The 18,312-nt window shown below is 33.2% G+C and overlaps 2 protein-coding genes across 2 annotated transcripts; both read left to right on the forward strand.

Annotated features, from left to right (window-relative positions):
- Positions 1 to 260: 260 nt before the first annotated feature.
- LOC103973077 (receptor-like protein EIX2) lies at positions 261 to 4,893 on the forward strand. Its single transcript, XM_065179599.1, has 2 exons — positions 261 to 3,127; positions 4,568 to 4,893. The coding sequence occupies exon 1, from the start codon at positions 336 to 338 to the stop codon at positions 3,054 to 3,056; it is 2,721 nt and encodes a 906-aa protein (XP_065035671.1). The 5' UTR covers positions 261 to 335; the 3' UTR covers positions 3,057 to 3,127; positions 4,568 to 4,893.
- Positions 4,894 to 5,482: 589 nt separating this feature from the next.
- Positions 5,483 to 16,812, forward strand: LOC135671405 (probable LRR receptor-like serine/threonine-protein kinase At4g29180). The gene is made up of 9 exons (XM_065179509.1): positions 5,483 to 5,494; positions 5,891 to 5,970; positions 12,292 to 12,436; positions 12,595 to 12,808; positions 13,995 to 14,130; positions 14,219 to 14,293; positions 14,949 to 15,029; positions 16,233 to 16,566; positions 16,666 to 16,812. Exons 1-9 carry the CDS (start codon positions 5,483 to 5,485, stop codon positions 16,810 to 16,812), a joined length of 1,224 nt encoding a protein of 407 aa, XP_065035581.1.
- Positions 16,813 to 18,312: the final 1,500 nt, after the last annotated feature.

Here is an 18,312-nt window from a genome sequence, read left to right on the forward strand (position 1 = left end):
TATTTAATATAAAAACTTTAATTCATCTCTCATCTCAAATTTTATACCTAAAGTATTACTTTACATGAGCTCTTATTTTATAAAGGGTAAACTTAAGGTTTCAATTTTAATTATATCTTGGATAGAATTCATAAATCAAAATTCTATCTAACCATAAAGTTTAATTTATTATTCCAACCACACATAGCAAGCAAGCTGAGTGAGCTATGCCCAATTTATATATCATGGATAATGGGTACCACACATAGCATGCACCTCCACCTTCATCCTGTTCTTCTGACTGTGGCGGCTTGGAGTAGGTAGTTAGGTAAGGGAGGGAGATCAAACTGCGCGCCATGGGTTTCCCTTTACGCTTCTTATCATCATTGTCGTTGTGCCTCTTGGCCCTCCTCCTCCACCGGGCCACGGTGACAAGTGGGTGTTTCAGCATGGAGAGGGAAGCACTGTTGGACTTCAAAGCCGGCATCCACGACACTCATAACCGGCTATCTTCTTGGGTAGGCCAAGACTGCTGCGCATGGGCGGGGGTCATCTGTCGCGCCACCACCGGCCACGTCGTCAAGCTGGACCTCCGGAACACGAATACGCTTGATGGGGCATTACGCGGTGAGAGGATGAACTCGTCATTGCTTGCTTTATCTCATCTGAGGCACTTGGATCTTAGCTTCAATGATTTCAGCGGAATCCGCATACCGGAATTCATCGGCTCCTTCAAGAAACTGAGATACCTCAATCTATCTTCTTCAAATTTCATGGGAGGAATACCTGCTCGGCTGGGGAACCTTTCGAGCCTCTACGTTCTTGATCTAAACGATGCTTTAGATTTTACATCCCTCGACAACCTCGACTGGCTCTCGGATCTTACCTCCTTGAAGCACCTGGACTTGAGCTGGTTGAAGCTAATCGATGTCCCAGATTGGTTCTCATCCGTGAACATGCTGCCATCCCTCCAAGTGTTAAGTATGTCTCATGTTGGTCTCGATACCATCCCAGCTTCTGTTGTCCATGTCAACTTCACCTCCTCTCTTACCGTCCTTGATCTCTCCTTGAATAATTTCGACTCCACCTTACCCAAATGGTTGGGGAATATTACTAGTCTTACCCAACTTGATCTCCATCGCTCTGGGTTCTATGGCGTTATTCCCGATACAATTGGAGACTTGGGCTCTCTTACTTTTCTTGATCTAGGAGACAATCAACTCGAGGGTACCGTACCGAGATCCATGGTTGATCTCCGTAGACTGAAAGAATTACATATGCAAGGCAACCGATTGACAGGAAATTTGAGCGATTTGCTAGAGCAAATGACGAATCTCATCATTTTGGATCTCCGATATAATTTATTCAACGGTTCCATGCCTTCCTCCGTTGGTAAGTTCTCTAATCTCACTGAATTGTATCTCCGTGATAATTCTCTCGGAGGCGTCATTTCAGAAGTTCATTTTGAGAATCTTACGAGATTGCAAGTGTTGGACTTGTCTTACAACCCCATCACCATATCAATTGGGCAGAGTTGGGTCCCTCCTTTCCAACTCAGATTTGTATATTTAACCAAATGTCAGTTGGGACCTCAATTTCCAGAATGGTTGCAGTTCCAAACACAGATCCAAGTGTTATCCATGGATTATTGTAAAATTGCAGGGACAATGCCCGCTTGGTTTGGGAATATTTCATCTTCTACCATCATATTTTTAGACCTTTCCAACAACCAAATAAGAGGCAAGCTGCCATCTTCTTTGAACTTCACCAAGTTGAAAATATTATATTTGGATTCCAACAGATTTGAAGGTCCATTGCCAACGATGCTACCATCTACACTTGAGACTCTATTCCTCTCCAATAATTTCTTTACAGGGCAATTGCCGATATGGCATGATGTTCAATCAGTGGCACTCTCAAATAACATGCTTGACGGTGGCTTATCTTCATCAATCTGCCAATGGACAGGTGGTCTCGAATACCTTGACCTTTCGAACAACAAATTACTTGGTGAGATCCCTTATTGTCTGGGAAAATCATTACAAAATCTTTCTCTCTTGAATTTGGGCAACAATCACTTCTCGGGTGAAATTCCACACACGATCGGATTTTTAAGTGAGCTTCAGCTATTGCAACTAAAAAATAATAGTTTTTCGGGTGAGGTTCCTTTGTCATTGAAAAATTGTACAAAGTTACAGCTTCTTGATCTGGCTGAAAATAATTTTGTCGGAAGTATAACGCTATGGATGGGAGATAATCTACAACAACTGCTAGTACTTCGTCTACGTTCAAATATGTTTTCTGGAGTTATTCCTTGGCAACTTGCTCGATTTGAACAGCTTCAAATATTGGATCTTGCCAATAACAATTTCTCTGGATCAATACCTCACAACATTGGTAATTTAAGTACCATGAGATCGACATCACAATATAATGATTTTTGTTATAATGAATTAGATGTCTTTATGAAGGGACAAGATCTTTATTATTTACATTGCAGCATGCAACTTATGAAAAGTTTAGATCTTTCAAACAATCATCTAACCGGAGAGATACCAAAAGGAGTTGGAGACCTTGCAGGACTCAAAAACTTAAATTTGTCAAGAAATCATTTACAAGGAAAAATTCCTTGGGAGATAGGAGGAATGATATCATTAGAATCCCTTGATCTATCGATAAATGACCTTTCTGGTAACATTCCTGAGAGTTTATCGGCTTTATATTTCTTGAGCTATTTGAATTTATCGTATAATAATCTTTCGGGAATGATACCATCTGGTCATCAACTCCAAACACTCAATGATCCATCCATCTATATGGGCAATGCTGACTTATGTGGACCACCAATTTCCAAAAGTTGTTTTAACAATAAATCAACTCAAAATATTTTGCAAGAGTACAAGAAGGAGAATCCCGAGTGGCTATGGTTCTATATCAGCATGGTACTAGGATATGTGATGGGATTTTGGACCTTTTGTGGTATTCTCTTCCTCAAAGACGCATGGAGGCATGCTTATTTCCATATGATTGATGATATGTATGATTGGTTCTGGGTACAATGGTATTTAATCTTTTGATGATTGTTTAGACTTTAATTCTAAAATTTCTAGTATGGATGATCCAAGACTTTATGGTAGATGGAGAGAAGGTACGTAGTTACTCTACTTTTTATTTATATGGTATTTTAGATTTGTAGATGCTGGCTATGATTAATGAAAAAAGAATTTATGTCGTTGATATAAAAAAAGATGGACTGCTTTATTTATGGTGTTTGAAGACTGGTATTTCTATATAATGTGGTTACTTATGGTCTTCTTCTATTTGAGGCTTTCATTATAATAACATCATGCAAGAGTTGGCTAATAGTTTTAAAGTAGAGAAATATTAGAAAAGGAAGATAACATACAACCAAGTCTTCCATACGAAGATATAGTTTAAAAATATTTTATATTTATATTGAATTTAAAGGAAAAAACACGTTGTATTCGAAATGATAGAGTAGACATTATAATTTGACTAGTGTGTGGATTGGACACGGAGGAAGAAAAGGGGAAAAAAAAAAGAGGTGTGAGATTTAATAAGGATGTCGTTTTTATATCAAGAGAATAAGTTTAAAATTTGGAAGATTATATATATATATGTATGATTTTGAATTCCTATTCATCTCCTACCAATCATAGAGTAAATAGGACTATAGATTAATTAATCTAAAATCATTGAATATATTGTGATCTTAGAGAAAAAAAATGATGATAAGAAAGAAAATATCATCATTATTTATTGAATCGATTGGTTTATATTATTTGACTAATTTACAAAAAAAGAAGAAGGGTGTTGATGACTATATCAATTATAAGAGTCTACGATTTAGGTAAGTATCCAATGATTTTGTATAACATGTTTTCAAATTTAATAATGTATATTTGTTAATAATGAAGTAATGTGATATGTAAATGTGAAATTGGCTTTGAAAATAAGATTGTCGATATTATATTTATTTAAAATATTTTATTATTATATTTTCGAATGTTTTATTGTTGGATATATTTTAAATGATACATAAGGAATTATGCATTGGAAGGATATGTCAATATGTTATTTTAAATGATGGTTAATTTTTCAATTAGTTGGTTTTAATTTGGATCTTGCCGATTGGGGTTATCTATTGTTCATAAGTTGAATATGTTTTTGATATAGGGATAAATGTATTACTTATACCATGGAGGTTGAATATGTTTTTGATTCAGGATATAATATGGTTATAGCTTAGTTATTCTTAGTTATACAAAGGGATGAAAGCTTAGTTATATTTATAGTGATTCATAATTAGTGAATGATAATCTTTGCATTAAAATGAAATATATCCACTTATGTTTTGTTATACAAATGTCTTCAAAGATTATGTTATCTTATGTGCTTGTTATGCTAAAAGTGATGATTTGGAAAACATGTTTGCTCTTTATTTAAGAATAAAAGAGGGTTTAACATTTATGTATAGTTTTCTAAAATACATTTATGATTAGTTTTGCTAGTATATGAGTTTTGGTGTTTACTAAATTGTGGTTGCTCATATCCTTGTTGTTTTCAGATGCTTACGAGTAGATTGAATTTGGTTACGCATCGAGACAATAAATTAAATCGTTAATGGTTCAAACTCTTGAGACTTGTGATGTAATAATTCATTAGTGGGATGTCTTTGATGAACTTTATTTGTGTTTAAGAGCTCAATATGCTTCTGCTGCTGTTATATGTGGACATTATGGATGTCTTCGTTCTGTATTGTGTAAAGTGCATAGATTTGGATTTAATAGGTCTATGTTATGTAATTGGAGGTGATGGAACTCAAAAAAGGAACCGCTGCAATATTTGAAGTAGTTAGAAAATAGAAGTTCTTTAACAATGTTTTTGTTGGTATTTGTTCATTGTTAGTTTCTCTTCCTTGAATTAGTTGGGATTCAAAATACTTTAGATAATGACATAGCGATACTCATCTTTCTTAATCGTTTTAGAATTATTATCTGATAGTTCAGATTTTTTAATAAACCTATTATTGATCCAAGTTATCAATCCACTTTATATCAAGTCTTTCTAGTCAAAATAAATATTAAGATACTATATATATATATATATATATATATATATATTCTTCACATCTTTTTCTTTCTCTTAAAATCTAAAAATATATATAATATTTATAAAAGAAATAAACCCTTTCAATATGACTCCAATTTAGTGGTAAGAGGATGACATCTCAACCCATCAATATTGCTCCAATTTAGTGGTAAGATTGATCCAAATTATCCATCTACTCTATATCAAATCTTTTCAGTAAAACAAATATTGAAAGACTCTACCAAAAAAATAAAGTCATGTCAAACTCTATTTGACTCCAAACCTCTCTACATTATATCAAAGTCATGAATTAGACATCAAGTAACAACAACTCCTCTCTCTCTCTTTCTCTATATATATATATATTGGTTGGCAGCAGTGATTCTGGTGAATGGTCAACCAGGTACTTTTGCTTGTCACCATGGATCTCTCTCTGGTGTCTGCGTTCTCATGGTGACTCCATTTGAATTGCAATCTATTGATGATGACCACAGATTTACAATTATATTTGATTCTTTTATTCTGTGTTCCTTCTCTTTTCTTCGGTTCTTTCTTCTTATACTCAGTCTCCTACGCTGCTGCTCCTCTTTTTGTCTTCTCTCCCAATTTTCTCCTTTTTTTTTTTTCTCTCTCAACAATATATTACTAGATTACATATTATTAATTTTGATTTTGATTGTTCTACATGAAATAATCGTTCATAACCAACCATGATCTTAATCCATATCTACTCTTGATAGAGACGGTATAAAATTACATTGATGGTGTACTTGATAAAACCTTCTAATTCTTAAATTAGTTTAAGAGTGGGAGGATTCGACGCTTTCCCCACGGAACTCGCAATTGCTACGCCGTGCCCGGGTTGAAGGAAGGGGACAGGTATCTCGTAAGGGCCTCCTTCGTTCACGGCAACTACGACGGCCAAGCCATTGGGGACTCCGTCGCCCCACCGCTGCCATTATATATATATATATATGAACTTAGAGAAAAAAATAGTCACCGATAAGAAAGAAAATATTATAATTGTTTATTAGATTTGTTTATATTATTGGAATGATTTAGGAAAAGAAGGAGAGTATTGATCACTATATTAGTTATAATAATCTATGATTAACGTAAGTATCAAATGATTTTGTGTAACTTGTTTTCCAATTTAATAATATATATTTGTTAATAATGAAGTTATGTGATTTGCAAATGTTAAATTGGCTTTTGAAAATAAGCTTTTTGATATTACATTTGTTTAAAATAATTAAAATATTTGATTATTATATTTTTGAATGCTATATTGTTGGACATATTTCAAATGATAGGTAAGGAGTTATGCATTGGAAGGATATGTCAATATGTTATTTTAAATGATGGTTAATTTTTCAATATGTTAGTTTTAATTTGGATCTTACCAATTGGGGTTATATATTACTCGTAAGTTCATAAACTAGTTTCTTATGGGGCATAACATAGGGATAAATGTCTTACCTATACCATGGAGGTTGAATATGTTTTTGATTCTTGTCATGGGATATAATATGGTTATAGCCATTAGATATATGTCTTTTGTTATAGTTATGACTATCAATGAATTTTAGATGTGAAAGCTTAGTTATACTTATACTTATTCATAATTAGTAAAATAATCTTTGCATTAAAAATGAAATATATCCACTTATGTCTTGTTATACAAACATTTTCAAAGATTATATTATCTTATGTGCTTGTTATGCTAAAAGTGATGATTTGAAAAGCATGTTTATTCTTTATTTAAGAATAAAAGAGGGTTTAGTATTTATGTATAGTTTTCTAAAATGCATTTATGATAAGTTTTGCTACTATATGAGTTTTGGTGCTTACTAAGTTGTGGTTGCTCATATTTTTGTTAAAATTTTTCAGATGCCAATGAGTAGATTGAATTTGGTTATGCATCGAGGCAATAAATTATATCGTTTATGGTTCAAACTCTTGAGACTTGTGATGTAATAATCCATTAGTGGGATATCTTTGGTGAACTTATTTGTATTTGAGAGCTCAATATGTCACTACTATTATATGTGGACATTATGGGTGTTTTCGTTTTGTATTGCGTAAAATGCATGGATTTTTGGATTTAATAGGTCTTGTAATTGGAGGTGATGGAACTAAAAAAAAAGAGCCGCTGCAATATTTGAGGTAGTTATAAAATAGAAGTTCTTTAACATTGTTTTTGTAGGTATCTGTTCATTGTTAGTTTCTCTTTCTTGAATTAGTTGATGTGCTTCAACAAATCCAAAGACGTGAGTTAAAAGTTTCTATCGCTAGGATTCGAAATACTATAGATAATGATATAGCGATACTCATCATTCTTAATCATTGTAGAATTATTATATGATAGTTTAGATATATAAAGGCGTCGACTAAAAGTTTTTATTGCTGGTATTCCAAAAGATTATGGATAATAACATTTTAGAATTATTATTTGGTAGTTTATTTTTTTCTAATAAGCCTGACATCATCATTTTTTTCTATTTAAAATAATTTGATAACTTTCGTCTATCCGGAGAAAATTAATTTTTTTATAATGTGAGATCAATTAAAGATTTGGATCATCTCCACTCAAGCGTAATTCTCTTTGTATATCTTCTCCTATTAATATCAAATAATTTATATCTTTTTCTCAAGAGGAATCAAAGTATTTTTCATATAATATTCTCTCTCTTATAATCTAAAGATGTGTAGAATATCTGTAGAAGAAATAAACCTCTTACTCTAAGAGAATGACATTCCAACCCCTTTAATACTATTCTAATTTAATGATAAGATTAACCTAAGTCATCCATCCACTCTATATCAAGTCTTCCTAGTCAGACAAATATTAAGAGACTCTGAGTATGACTCTAAGATAATGATATTCTAACCCCTTAAATACTATTCTAATTTAATGATAAGATTAACCCAAGTCATCCGTCCACTCTATATCAAATCTTCCTAGTCAAAACAACTATTAAGAGACTCTGAGTAGAAAACAAAGTTATGTTAGATGCAACGTTGACTCTATCACTCTAAGTCATCTCTACATTATGCCAAGGCCATGAATTAACATCCAACTAACAACAACTCTTTAATATGGCTCCTAAGATAATGACATTCCAACCCCTTTAATACTGCTCCAATTTAAGGGTAAGACTAACCCAAGTCGTCAATCCACTCTATATCATATCTTCATAATCAAAACAAATATTAAAAGACTCTAAACAAAAAACTAAATCATATCAAATGCAAATGTTGACTCGGTCGCCTCTATATTATGCCAAAGTCATGAGTTGTACATCCAATTAACAAAGACTCCTCTTATATATATATATATATATATATATATATATATATATATATATATATATATATATATATATATATATATATATATTCTTCACATTTTTTATCTCTCTTAAAATCTAGAAATATATAAGATATTTATAAAAGAAACAAACCCTTTCAATACGACTATAATTTAGTGGTAAGACGATGACATCCCAACCCCTTCAATGCTGCTCCAATTTAATAGTAAGACTGATCCAAGTCATCCGTCTATTCTATATTAGACTTTTCTAGTAAATAAATATTAAGAGACTCTAATAGAAAATAAAGTATGTCAAACACAAACGTTGACTTTATCACTCCAAGTCCTCATTACATTATGCCAAAGCCATCAATTGAAATTGAACATCCAAACTCCTTTCTTTCTCTCTCTCTCTCTCTCTCTCTCTCTCTCTCTCTCTCTATATATATATATATATATATATATATATATATATATTCTTCACATCTTTTTCTCCCTCTTAAAATCTATATATATATATATATATATATGATATTTATAAAAAAAAATAAATCCTTTAGTAGTAAGAGACATCTTGTCACCAATTTAATCCTTTAGTAGTATGATATTTATATGATATTTAATACGGCTCCAATTTAATGTTTAGACGATGACATCTCAACCTCTTCAATATTGTTTCAATTTAGAAGTAAGAGACTCTAGCAAAAAAAAATTAAAGTCATGTTTCAATCTCTTTCTCTCTCTATAGGTACATGTATATGTATACTGCCTGCTGAAGCAAAAATCTGCGGATGGCATCGAGGAGTTGAGCTGCAGGGAAACGATGAGAAACTTCATCGGCCGAGTCTGCTTAGGTTGGTTGGCAGCACCGATTCTGGTGAATGGTCAGCCAAGTACTTTGCTTGCGATGTGCATAGCTTTTTCTTGTTCTCGAGCAGCACCCATTGCAAGAACATGCTTGTCACCATGGATCTCTCTCTGGTGGTTGCGTTCTCATGCTGACTCCATTTGAATTGCATCAATTGATGATGACCACAGATTTCCAATTTCTCTTCTCTTTTCTTCCATTCTTTAGGCTGCTGCTCCTCTTTCTCTTCTCTCCCAATTTCTCCCCTCTTTTATTTTCTCTCAGCAAAATATTACTTACTAGATTAAGAAGTAAATGCATGTATATTATTAATTTAGATTTTGATTATTCAACATCGAATGCTCAGTCCAAACTAATCATGATCTTAATCCATATCCGGTATCGGGTGAAGATGTCTTCGAACCAAACTCTATAAAATTATATTAATAGTGTACCCAAAAAAACTCTTTGATTCTTAAACTATATTAAAGAATAAATGATCTAAGAGAGTTCAGATCTCAAAACATATACCTTACGGGCCTTTTTATATAGTGAGAGGTCAAAGATTATTATACTCTACTTCCATATATCAATCACACACACACACACATACATACATATATATATATATATATATATATATATATATATATATATATATATATATATATATATAATATATATATATATGGTTGGAATAATAAATTAAACTTTATGATTAGATAGAATTTTGGAAACCGATAGCATCGTTCTCAATCAGTGGGATAAGCACTGTTTGACAGACGAAGATGAGCGGTGAGAAACCTCACATCCCTAAGCTGCATTCCATGGATTCTTTTTCTACACGTTGTTGGCCAAGAAGACTTTGACTTACGGTAAACTAGAATTTAGATTAGAGATCTAAATAAAAATAATAATTTTTAATCAATTAGAATTTATTTTGATACATATACCATAAATCTAAGATGTCGATGAGAGAGATACACATTTGGGTGTTCTTAAATTTCTCTTAGTAGATTTAAAAAGATTTAAGATAAAAATTCTTTTGGAAATGGACATTGGTTGCCTTTGAATCCAATCCATATATTAGGTAATCAAATTCTAATTTAACAAAGAACAATAGTCGTAAAACAAATCAAGGTTGTGTTGGGCAACAAACTTGCTTGAACATGCATATGTAAGAGCAACAAATGAAGTTAGTTGAGTCTATGTTGAAACTTTAGGAATAAATAATATATATGTACTTGGCCTAATAAGATATGAGTCCATTGGCTTATCAAAAGATGTAGATACTATGTGACCTGATGAGGAAGAATAATCAATTGGCTTATCAATCCACATCTTCACAGGCATCTTTAGGTTAATCGCTATTGAGAGAGATTGATTAATAATATAACAGGCTATTCTTACTACTTCAACCTAAAATTAAATAATCCAAATATATTAGTCGATTGTTCAATTCATGGCTTTGGCATAATGTGGAGACGATTTGGAGTGACAGAATCAACGTTTGCATCTGATATACTTTGTTTTTTACTAGAATCAACGTTTGCATCTGATATAATATAAAGTAGACGGGTGACTTGGATTAATCTTACTACTAAATTGGAGTAGCATTGAAGAGGTTTGTTTCTTTTATAAATGTCATATATATTTATCAATTTTAAGAAAGAGAACAAGATGTGAATATATATATATATATATATATATATATATATATATATATATATATATATATATACATACATGTATGCTGCCTATAAACTACAAAGAATATATATACATATATATATACATACGTGTAGAGAGAGAGAGAGAGAGAGAGAGGAGTCGTTGAATGGCCAATTCATAATTTTGGCATAATGTAGAGATAACTTGGAGCGACAGAGTCAATGTTGCATCTAACATGATTTTGTTTTCTACTAAGAGTCTCTTAATATATGTTTTGACTAGGAAAACTTGATATAGAGTAGACGGGATGACTTGGGTTAATCTTACCATTAAATTGGAACAATATCAAAGGGGTTGGAATGTCATTTTCTTAGGAGCCATTTTGAAGAGGTTTATTTCTTCTATAGATATTTTATATAACTTTTGATTTTAAGAGAGAGAACAAAATGTGAAAAATTCTTTGATTCCTCTTGAGAGTAAGATATAAATTATTTGATGTTAATAGGAGAAGATATACAAAGAGAATTATCATATATATCTATCGATTTTAAAAGAGAGAGAGAGAGAGAGAGCAAGATGTGAGTAGAAAACAAATATGGTTCCTAATCACTCCTCTCTCTCTAGTCAAAACAAATATTAAGAAACTCTGACTAGAAAACAAAATCATGTTAGATGCAACGTCTAACTTGTTTTCAAATTTAATAATATAAATTTGTTAATAATGAAGTTATGTGATTTGCAAATGTTAAATTGGCTTTTGAAAATAAGCTTTTCAATATTACATTTGTTTAACGCAATTAAAATATTTAATTATTATATTTTCGAATGTTATATTGTTGGACATATTTGAAATGATACGTGAAGAGTTATGCATTGGAAGGATATGTCAATATGTTATATCAAATGATGTTTAATTGTTCTCAATTAGTTGGTTTTGAAATATGTCTATAGAAGTGAAATTACAATGAACAATACGGTAATTATGATTCTTTAATTTTACAAGTTAGACACGAAGAACAAGCTAAATGAACTTAGCATAATGTTATAATTTGATTCCACTAATTTGCTATAGACTCCAGTAATGCAACAAAAAGATATGCGGACCAACGTTTCAGAAATAATCACATATATCTGACACAAATAAGTGAGCAGAAATAGGAGATACCAGGAGATAATTACCACAATTTGGGAGAGGACAGCAAACTCGATGAGGACAATGATTAACATTGTCGTGTGTGGCGAAGGAGGAGTCTTAAGGAACACGACTAGCATAATCTCTCTTTATTATGCCTTTGAAAAGTGGTTGAGTCTGTCAAAATCAAATCTGTCTTAATAATATAGATTTGTTCACAAATTTCATGCTGTACAGGTATCCAGAAGACAAATATGACAGGACATGGCGTCCTTGCAATGGTTATATTGACTGTGAAACATGGAATTTTACAAGCAGTTCTTTGGGAATCGAGACCACTGGTGGTGATGCTTATGAGGTCCCAGGCGTGGTCTCAATTCGAGTGGGTCAAATATGACTGCAACTGTTGCTGCAGATAATTTTACATTGCAATATTCCTTGGGCTATGGCCTCAATTCGAGTGTTCAAACAACATTCTATATCTATTTGCACTTTGCTGATTTCGACTATTTAAGTGGGAATGGAAGTAGAATTTTTCAGGTGAGAGCAGACGGGGAACCCGATAGTGATAACATCAGTCCTGCATATCTACTGGCAACTCATGTCCATTTCGTCCATCGGCTGGCGTACCCAGGCTTAAATGGTTATTTTAATCTGACAAGGGTGGCCGGTTCCACCCTTCCCCCAATCCTCAATGCTGCTGAGGTTTACATTCCTATTAATCTTTCAGTTTTGGCAACAGATCCAGCCGATGGTATGCTATCCCACCACTACTTTGGACATCCATTGCTCTAGTCCGGTCAATAACTTGTATCATCTGCTTGTTCTTTTTTTTTTTCCCCCCTCAAGATGAACTGTGTTTTTCTTATTAATTACTTGAACACTTTTGGAAGACTAACATGCAATGTGACCATTCATGCTTTTCCCCCCGTTAATCCATTTTCTGAAGGAAAAAAGTGTAGTATGTTACTGGCATAAAACCGTGCATCATCCATTTCACTGGTGTCTTACCTGAACATATACAGTAAGTTGTTTGCTTATTTAGCCGATTGCTGATTTGAAGTTTACATATTAAGTTGAAGATGAATACATTGTTTCTTTCCTTTATTTTGTTTTAGCATCGGTAAAATGAAGCACATTTTCTGCTACCTTTGTTAAAATAATTAGTCTACGGGAACAAACTTAGGGATCCATTTGGTCAACTTGGAGTGTTCAATAATCCCAAAGACTTGATTATTGCAATGAAATGTTTGAGGTATTATGCATAACTGTCAATCTTATGTTCAGAGGATATGCATACTTTTCGGAAAAAAATGTTAATTATTCTTTTTGAGTCCAAGCACTTGAACCATGCATTATCAGAAATCATAATTTATATTCTTCTGCGCTTTTACTTCTCGTGGTGATTTGACGTGTATGAGATGATAAACAAAAGTTACATTGACAACAATACAAATGACTGAGACTGACAATATATAAAATGGCTGGGTTACCGTATAACAAGTGTTGTATCTAATGGTTCTGGTGTGCCTGTAAATATCATTTCAAGATAGTTATTCGTAAGCTAGGTCAAGCACAATTTGGATATTAATATCAATGGTAAGATCATACAAACATCTAAACCAAATCATATAAGGTGTGGCTGTAGGTGTGCTCATGCATGTGAAACGTTTTTTCCGAGCAGAGTTGTGTCAAAATGCTTCATGGAGCCCATTTACTATTTTGAAATGAATATTAAAATTTGTTCCGAGGGGGGTACAATAATCATCTATATGGCATGCATCCGATTACATGCCAACCTTGGATTTTTTTCACAATAGATTGAATTCAGTATGGTGGACCATGGTTGATCTTCACCGAAGCTATCTCTTTCATGAAGTAAATAAGAATTTCTCTCTGCATAGCATATCAGATATTGGCTTAACCAGTAAAATTAACAGTTGATGCTATGATGGGGATAAAGAAATTATATCAGATGAAGATATGGCAGTGTGATCCTTGTGCTCCGCAGCAATTCATTTGGAGTGGAGTAAATTGCACCTACTCAAGCTCTGGTACCCCAAGCGTCACCTCATTGTAAGCTCCAAGATTTGGTTGTTTTAAAAGACATCAATAAAAAGCACTGATTCTGATGTAATGATTTCTACTTTATTTTCTTTTGCAGAAACCTCTCTTATCATGGGTTGAATGGTGCTGTATCAAATGCTTTGGCTAATCTGAAGGCCCTTAACTACTATTTGTAAGTTTCTAAATTTATCGTCAGAGGCTGCTGGCTAGCAACATCATGCAGACAACTTGAGAACAATTTGTAGATGTTGCATGAAATTGACTTGTTACCCTTGTACATGTGTATTTTATTCACTTCTAATCTCCTTTTTCTAACTTCATAAACAGAAGGCTTTTGTGTTTTCATGTTAGTTGCCAAAATTAGGAATGCAGATGGACCAGTTTACAAACCAAAGCACTAGCTTCGGGTTTTCTTTAACCTTATCCTATAACAACTGAACTAAACCAAAACACTATTGTTGTGTTTTGCTTCTAATATGGCTTTACTCATGAAATCTGGTTTCCAAGGACCAAAGTTATATAGATCAACATGTAACTACTTTTTTTTTTAATGAAATTTCTTATGAAAACATATCATTAACTAATGTAATCCATGTATTTTGTCTCAGGGACTTGTCAAACAATGATTTAACAGGCCCAATACCGCCCTCTTTAGAAGAATTGACATCACTCAATGTGCTGTAAGAACATATTTTTCTCTCTTACACATTTCACATGGTGCATGCGTTTTCAATGTTGAAAACTTCAACTTTGTCGTGCGCATGCTTCAGGGCTTCTTTCTCCACATATTATATGCTAATGGTTGAGCAAGATCAAACTTTTTGCAGAATTTTGTCAAATAACCGACTCAATGGGCCTATTCCAGCTTCTTTGTGTGATGGACAATCAAAAGGATTGCTTGAGTTGAGGTTTGTGCTGTAGTCTAACATCCCAAATCTTCCCACAATTCCTTCTACCTAATACTAATATCTTATGAACTTTATGTTCTGCAAAGAGTGGACAACAATCCGGATATATGTCTCTGTCATAGTACATGTCAAATTGGCAGCAAAGGAAGGAAGCTTGCTAAATTCACCATTGTGCTGATTGCTGTCATCCTTGCGCTGATAATACTGCTGCTCCTATCATCGCTTTTATTCTTCTTCTTGAGGAGAAAAAAATCTACAACAAAATTATGTAAGTGGTTTTAAGCAAGTAATAGCTTATAAACATACAATTTTGTTGTATAATGTCCTTTTCTTCTTCAGCAAAAAGGCAATGTTAGAAGTGAGATAGAACTCTTATCTGTATAATATCAGGACATGTCTTCTCTGATATCATAGAGAAAAGTAACTTCCTTTATTGCTGAAATGATTTCTTTTCTCTTTTATCTAGGGTAACAAAAGTGAGACTCTCGTAAAGCAAGGATTTCTAGCTTGGTTACTGTATCTGTCATAGATGTTAGCATCCAAACAACATCTTTATCTAAATATTTTTATGGTTTAGTTGGAGCGAACAGCTAAAACAGATGTAAGCTTACGGTTGATACCACACACTACTTCAAGGGAAGTTTCTATTCCATAAGACCATTCATTATGATGAACATTCCCAACTCTGATTTGGGGTGTAATTATGCTGATCTTTTTCAATTCTAGTCTTGTCTAAATTCTGCCTAAGATTAAAATTTTGATAAAGCTAAGTTCTTTATCAAATAGATCAAGATTAAGTGAGTCAATTTTTAAGCCATGTGTAATACAAACTTATAAACAACTAGTGCATTGATAAATAATAATTTATTATCTACCATTCTACCAAAGCTTGACAAACCTTGCATATAAGTGTGATTGCCTAAAATTAAGTCAGTTAATTTTTAGCTAACTTTTTCACCTTTATATTTGTAAAGTATGTTTTAGGCTCATCAATGTTCTTTACGCTCATTATTATAGAGTCTGTTTTAGAATTATCTACACAACTTTTCTAAATTAATTACATGATCCTGGACATATTTAACATACAGACAATGGAAAGTGATCATTGGTAGGTATATGAGTTATTATGAATCATAGCTCATGAAATTTCTCTCTGGAGTTTACAAGTGACTTGTGGATGCATGTTTTGGAATTCTGTACTAGAAACTTCACCTTCATTACAATGAGAAGCAGTGTTAACAGCACTCTTTTTGTTTCTTTTAATGAAATAATAGCGACGCCAATTCAAGACTCGCTTGCTATACCCGAAACCCATAGATTTACATATGATGAATTGAAGGCCATCACCAACAATTTTGATCTTGTACTTGGAAAGGGGGGGTTTGGGAATGTTTACCATGGTCGATTACATGATGGCACTGAAGCTGCAGTAAAACTTTTGCACTCACATCGGATGGTCAAAGGGACATCATCTGAGGAGTCCATGTCTGCAAATTCTGGCTCCAGATCACATGGGATGAAAGAGTTTCAAGCCGAGGTATGCAATCTATATGAATGCATTTTGGTGGACTAGCATTTTAATGAACAAATACGTTATGAATGAAATTAAGTATATATCTTCCTCTTTGGGTTGCAGGCTCTTCTCTTATCGAGGGTCCATCACAGGAACTTAGTGTCTTTGATCGGGTACTGTAGAGACAGCAATCAACTTGGACTTGTTTATGAATATGCTGCTCGTGGAAGTCTTAGAGATCATCTTTCAGGTAAAAAAGATGTTGAATAGTATTCTATGATCTGAGCTACTGCATGCTTGGAGAAGATTGAATCCAGTTTTAAGCTGCTTTACCTGAAAATGTTGTATCTTTGGACAGTATATTTCTCATTCTCTACCTAGAATTTCTCTCTCTTTCCTTTGTCATACATTATCATTGGATTGAATAAATGCAATTGATAAGATATTATCATGTTAGTTTTTTTTTTTTCTTCTAGCAAAAACAGTACCCTGATCATTATTTGTCAAGATTCTGGAGCTTAGTGTAACTGACTTATCCAGTACGATTTTTCATTTTTTATAAACATTTTAGATTCTTAACTGCACCTTTTTTTCTATAGATAAAATGTTCTTGACTGTATCTGAGACATTCAGAATCACAAACAATTGTTGCACCTTTCTGGGATGGTTATTTTTGCCCCTTTTACATCTACAAAATAGGAATAATGTTAAATTAATGTATGAGCGAAGTCAAAACAATATTCAATCTTCTTAGTTTTCTTCTCCAAAAGCATCATAGTGGTTACCAAGTACTACATTGATACATTTCTTTTTTTAAGTACTTTGCTTCCTTCCAGCTGACTGAAAAAAGTGATGTATATTAGTTGTTCTGGAACTGTTTAGATGCCTATCAGCTGTGTTGGAGCAACCAAAAAGGTGTCACTTAGTCGAATGGATACGATCTGTTAGGATCGAATCGATACTAAGTGGGACTGAATTACGTCGATTCGAAAAAAGAAATTGTATCAGAAATGATATCGAAAGTGTATTTGACTTTGAGCAAATGTTGACTTTGAGCAAATGTGATAAGCAATTAAAACAGAAAACAATAGTAACGAAAAGCAGAAAGAGTGCACATCAATTTTATAGTGGTTTGGTCATTGTGATCTACGTCTACTTTTGATTCCTCTTCCGTCAAGGCTATTGGCTTCTATTATTTATCTTCTTTTAACGGATGAAGACCAACTATCCCCTTACAACTCTTGTCTCATTTTCACAGGTTTATGAGATAATCTTTATAATTCTCTTATCCTTCTCTCAAATTGAATTTAAAACATAAAGTTAGAGAAAGAGAACTCTTAAGGAATTATAACAGCATTTTTACATAATTTTGTTCTCAGTTTTTGTATTAATCGAGCAGAGATGAGTGAGATATTTATAGGCTCCAAATGGATTCAAATTTGAAGTAAAAAATAGTCTCATCCCAAGTCTTCAAGGTACTGGTAGTACAATCGCCAATACTATCTGACACTAGGTGGTACCACCGTCCAGTCTAGCGATACCACCACCTGACAGCCTCAGAGAATGGGTCTTGGAGGCTGAGCCTTTAACGGTTCCACTACCTAATCTAGCAATATCATCACCTGACCCGACTTTTGGGTCATTGACTGAGCCTCCGAATGAGTCCAACTTAGCCCTAGATCAGGTTCAATGGGCCCTTAATTAAGTTGGTTTAGTTTCACTACAAACCAACTTAATTACACTATAAACTACTTCAATCAAGATGTAATT

The sequence above is a fragment of the Musa acuminata genome, unplaced genomic scaffold (assembly GCF_036884655.1).
Source record: "Musa acuminata AAA Group cultivar baxijiao unplaced genomic scaffold, Cavendish_Baxijiao_AAA HiC_scaffold_1139, whole genome shotgun sequence".
Lineage (NCBI taxonomy): Eukaryota > Viridiplantae > Streptophyta > Magnoliopsida > Zingiberales > Musaceae > Musa > Musa acuminata.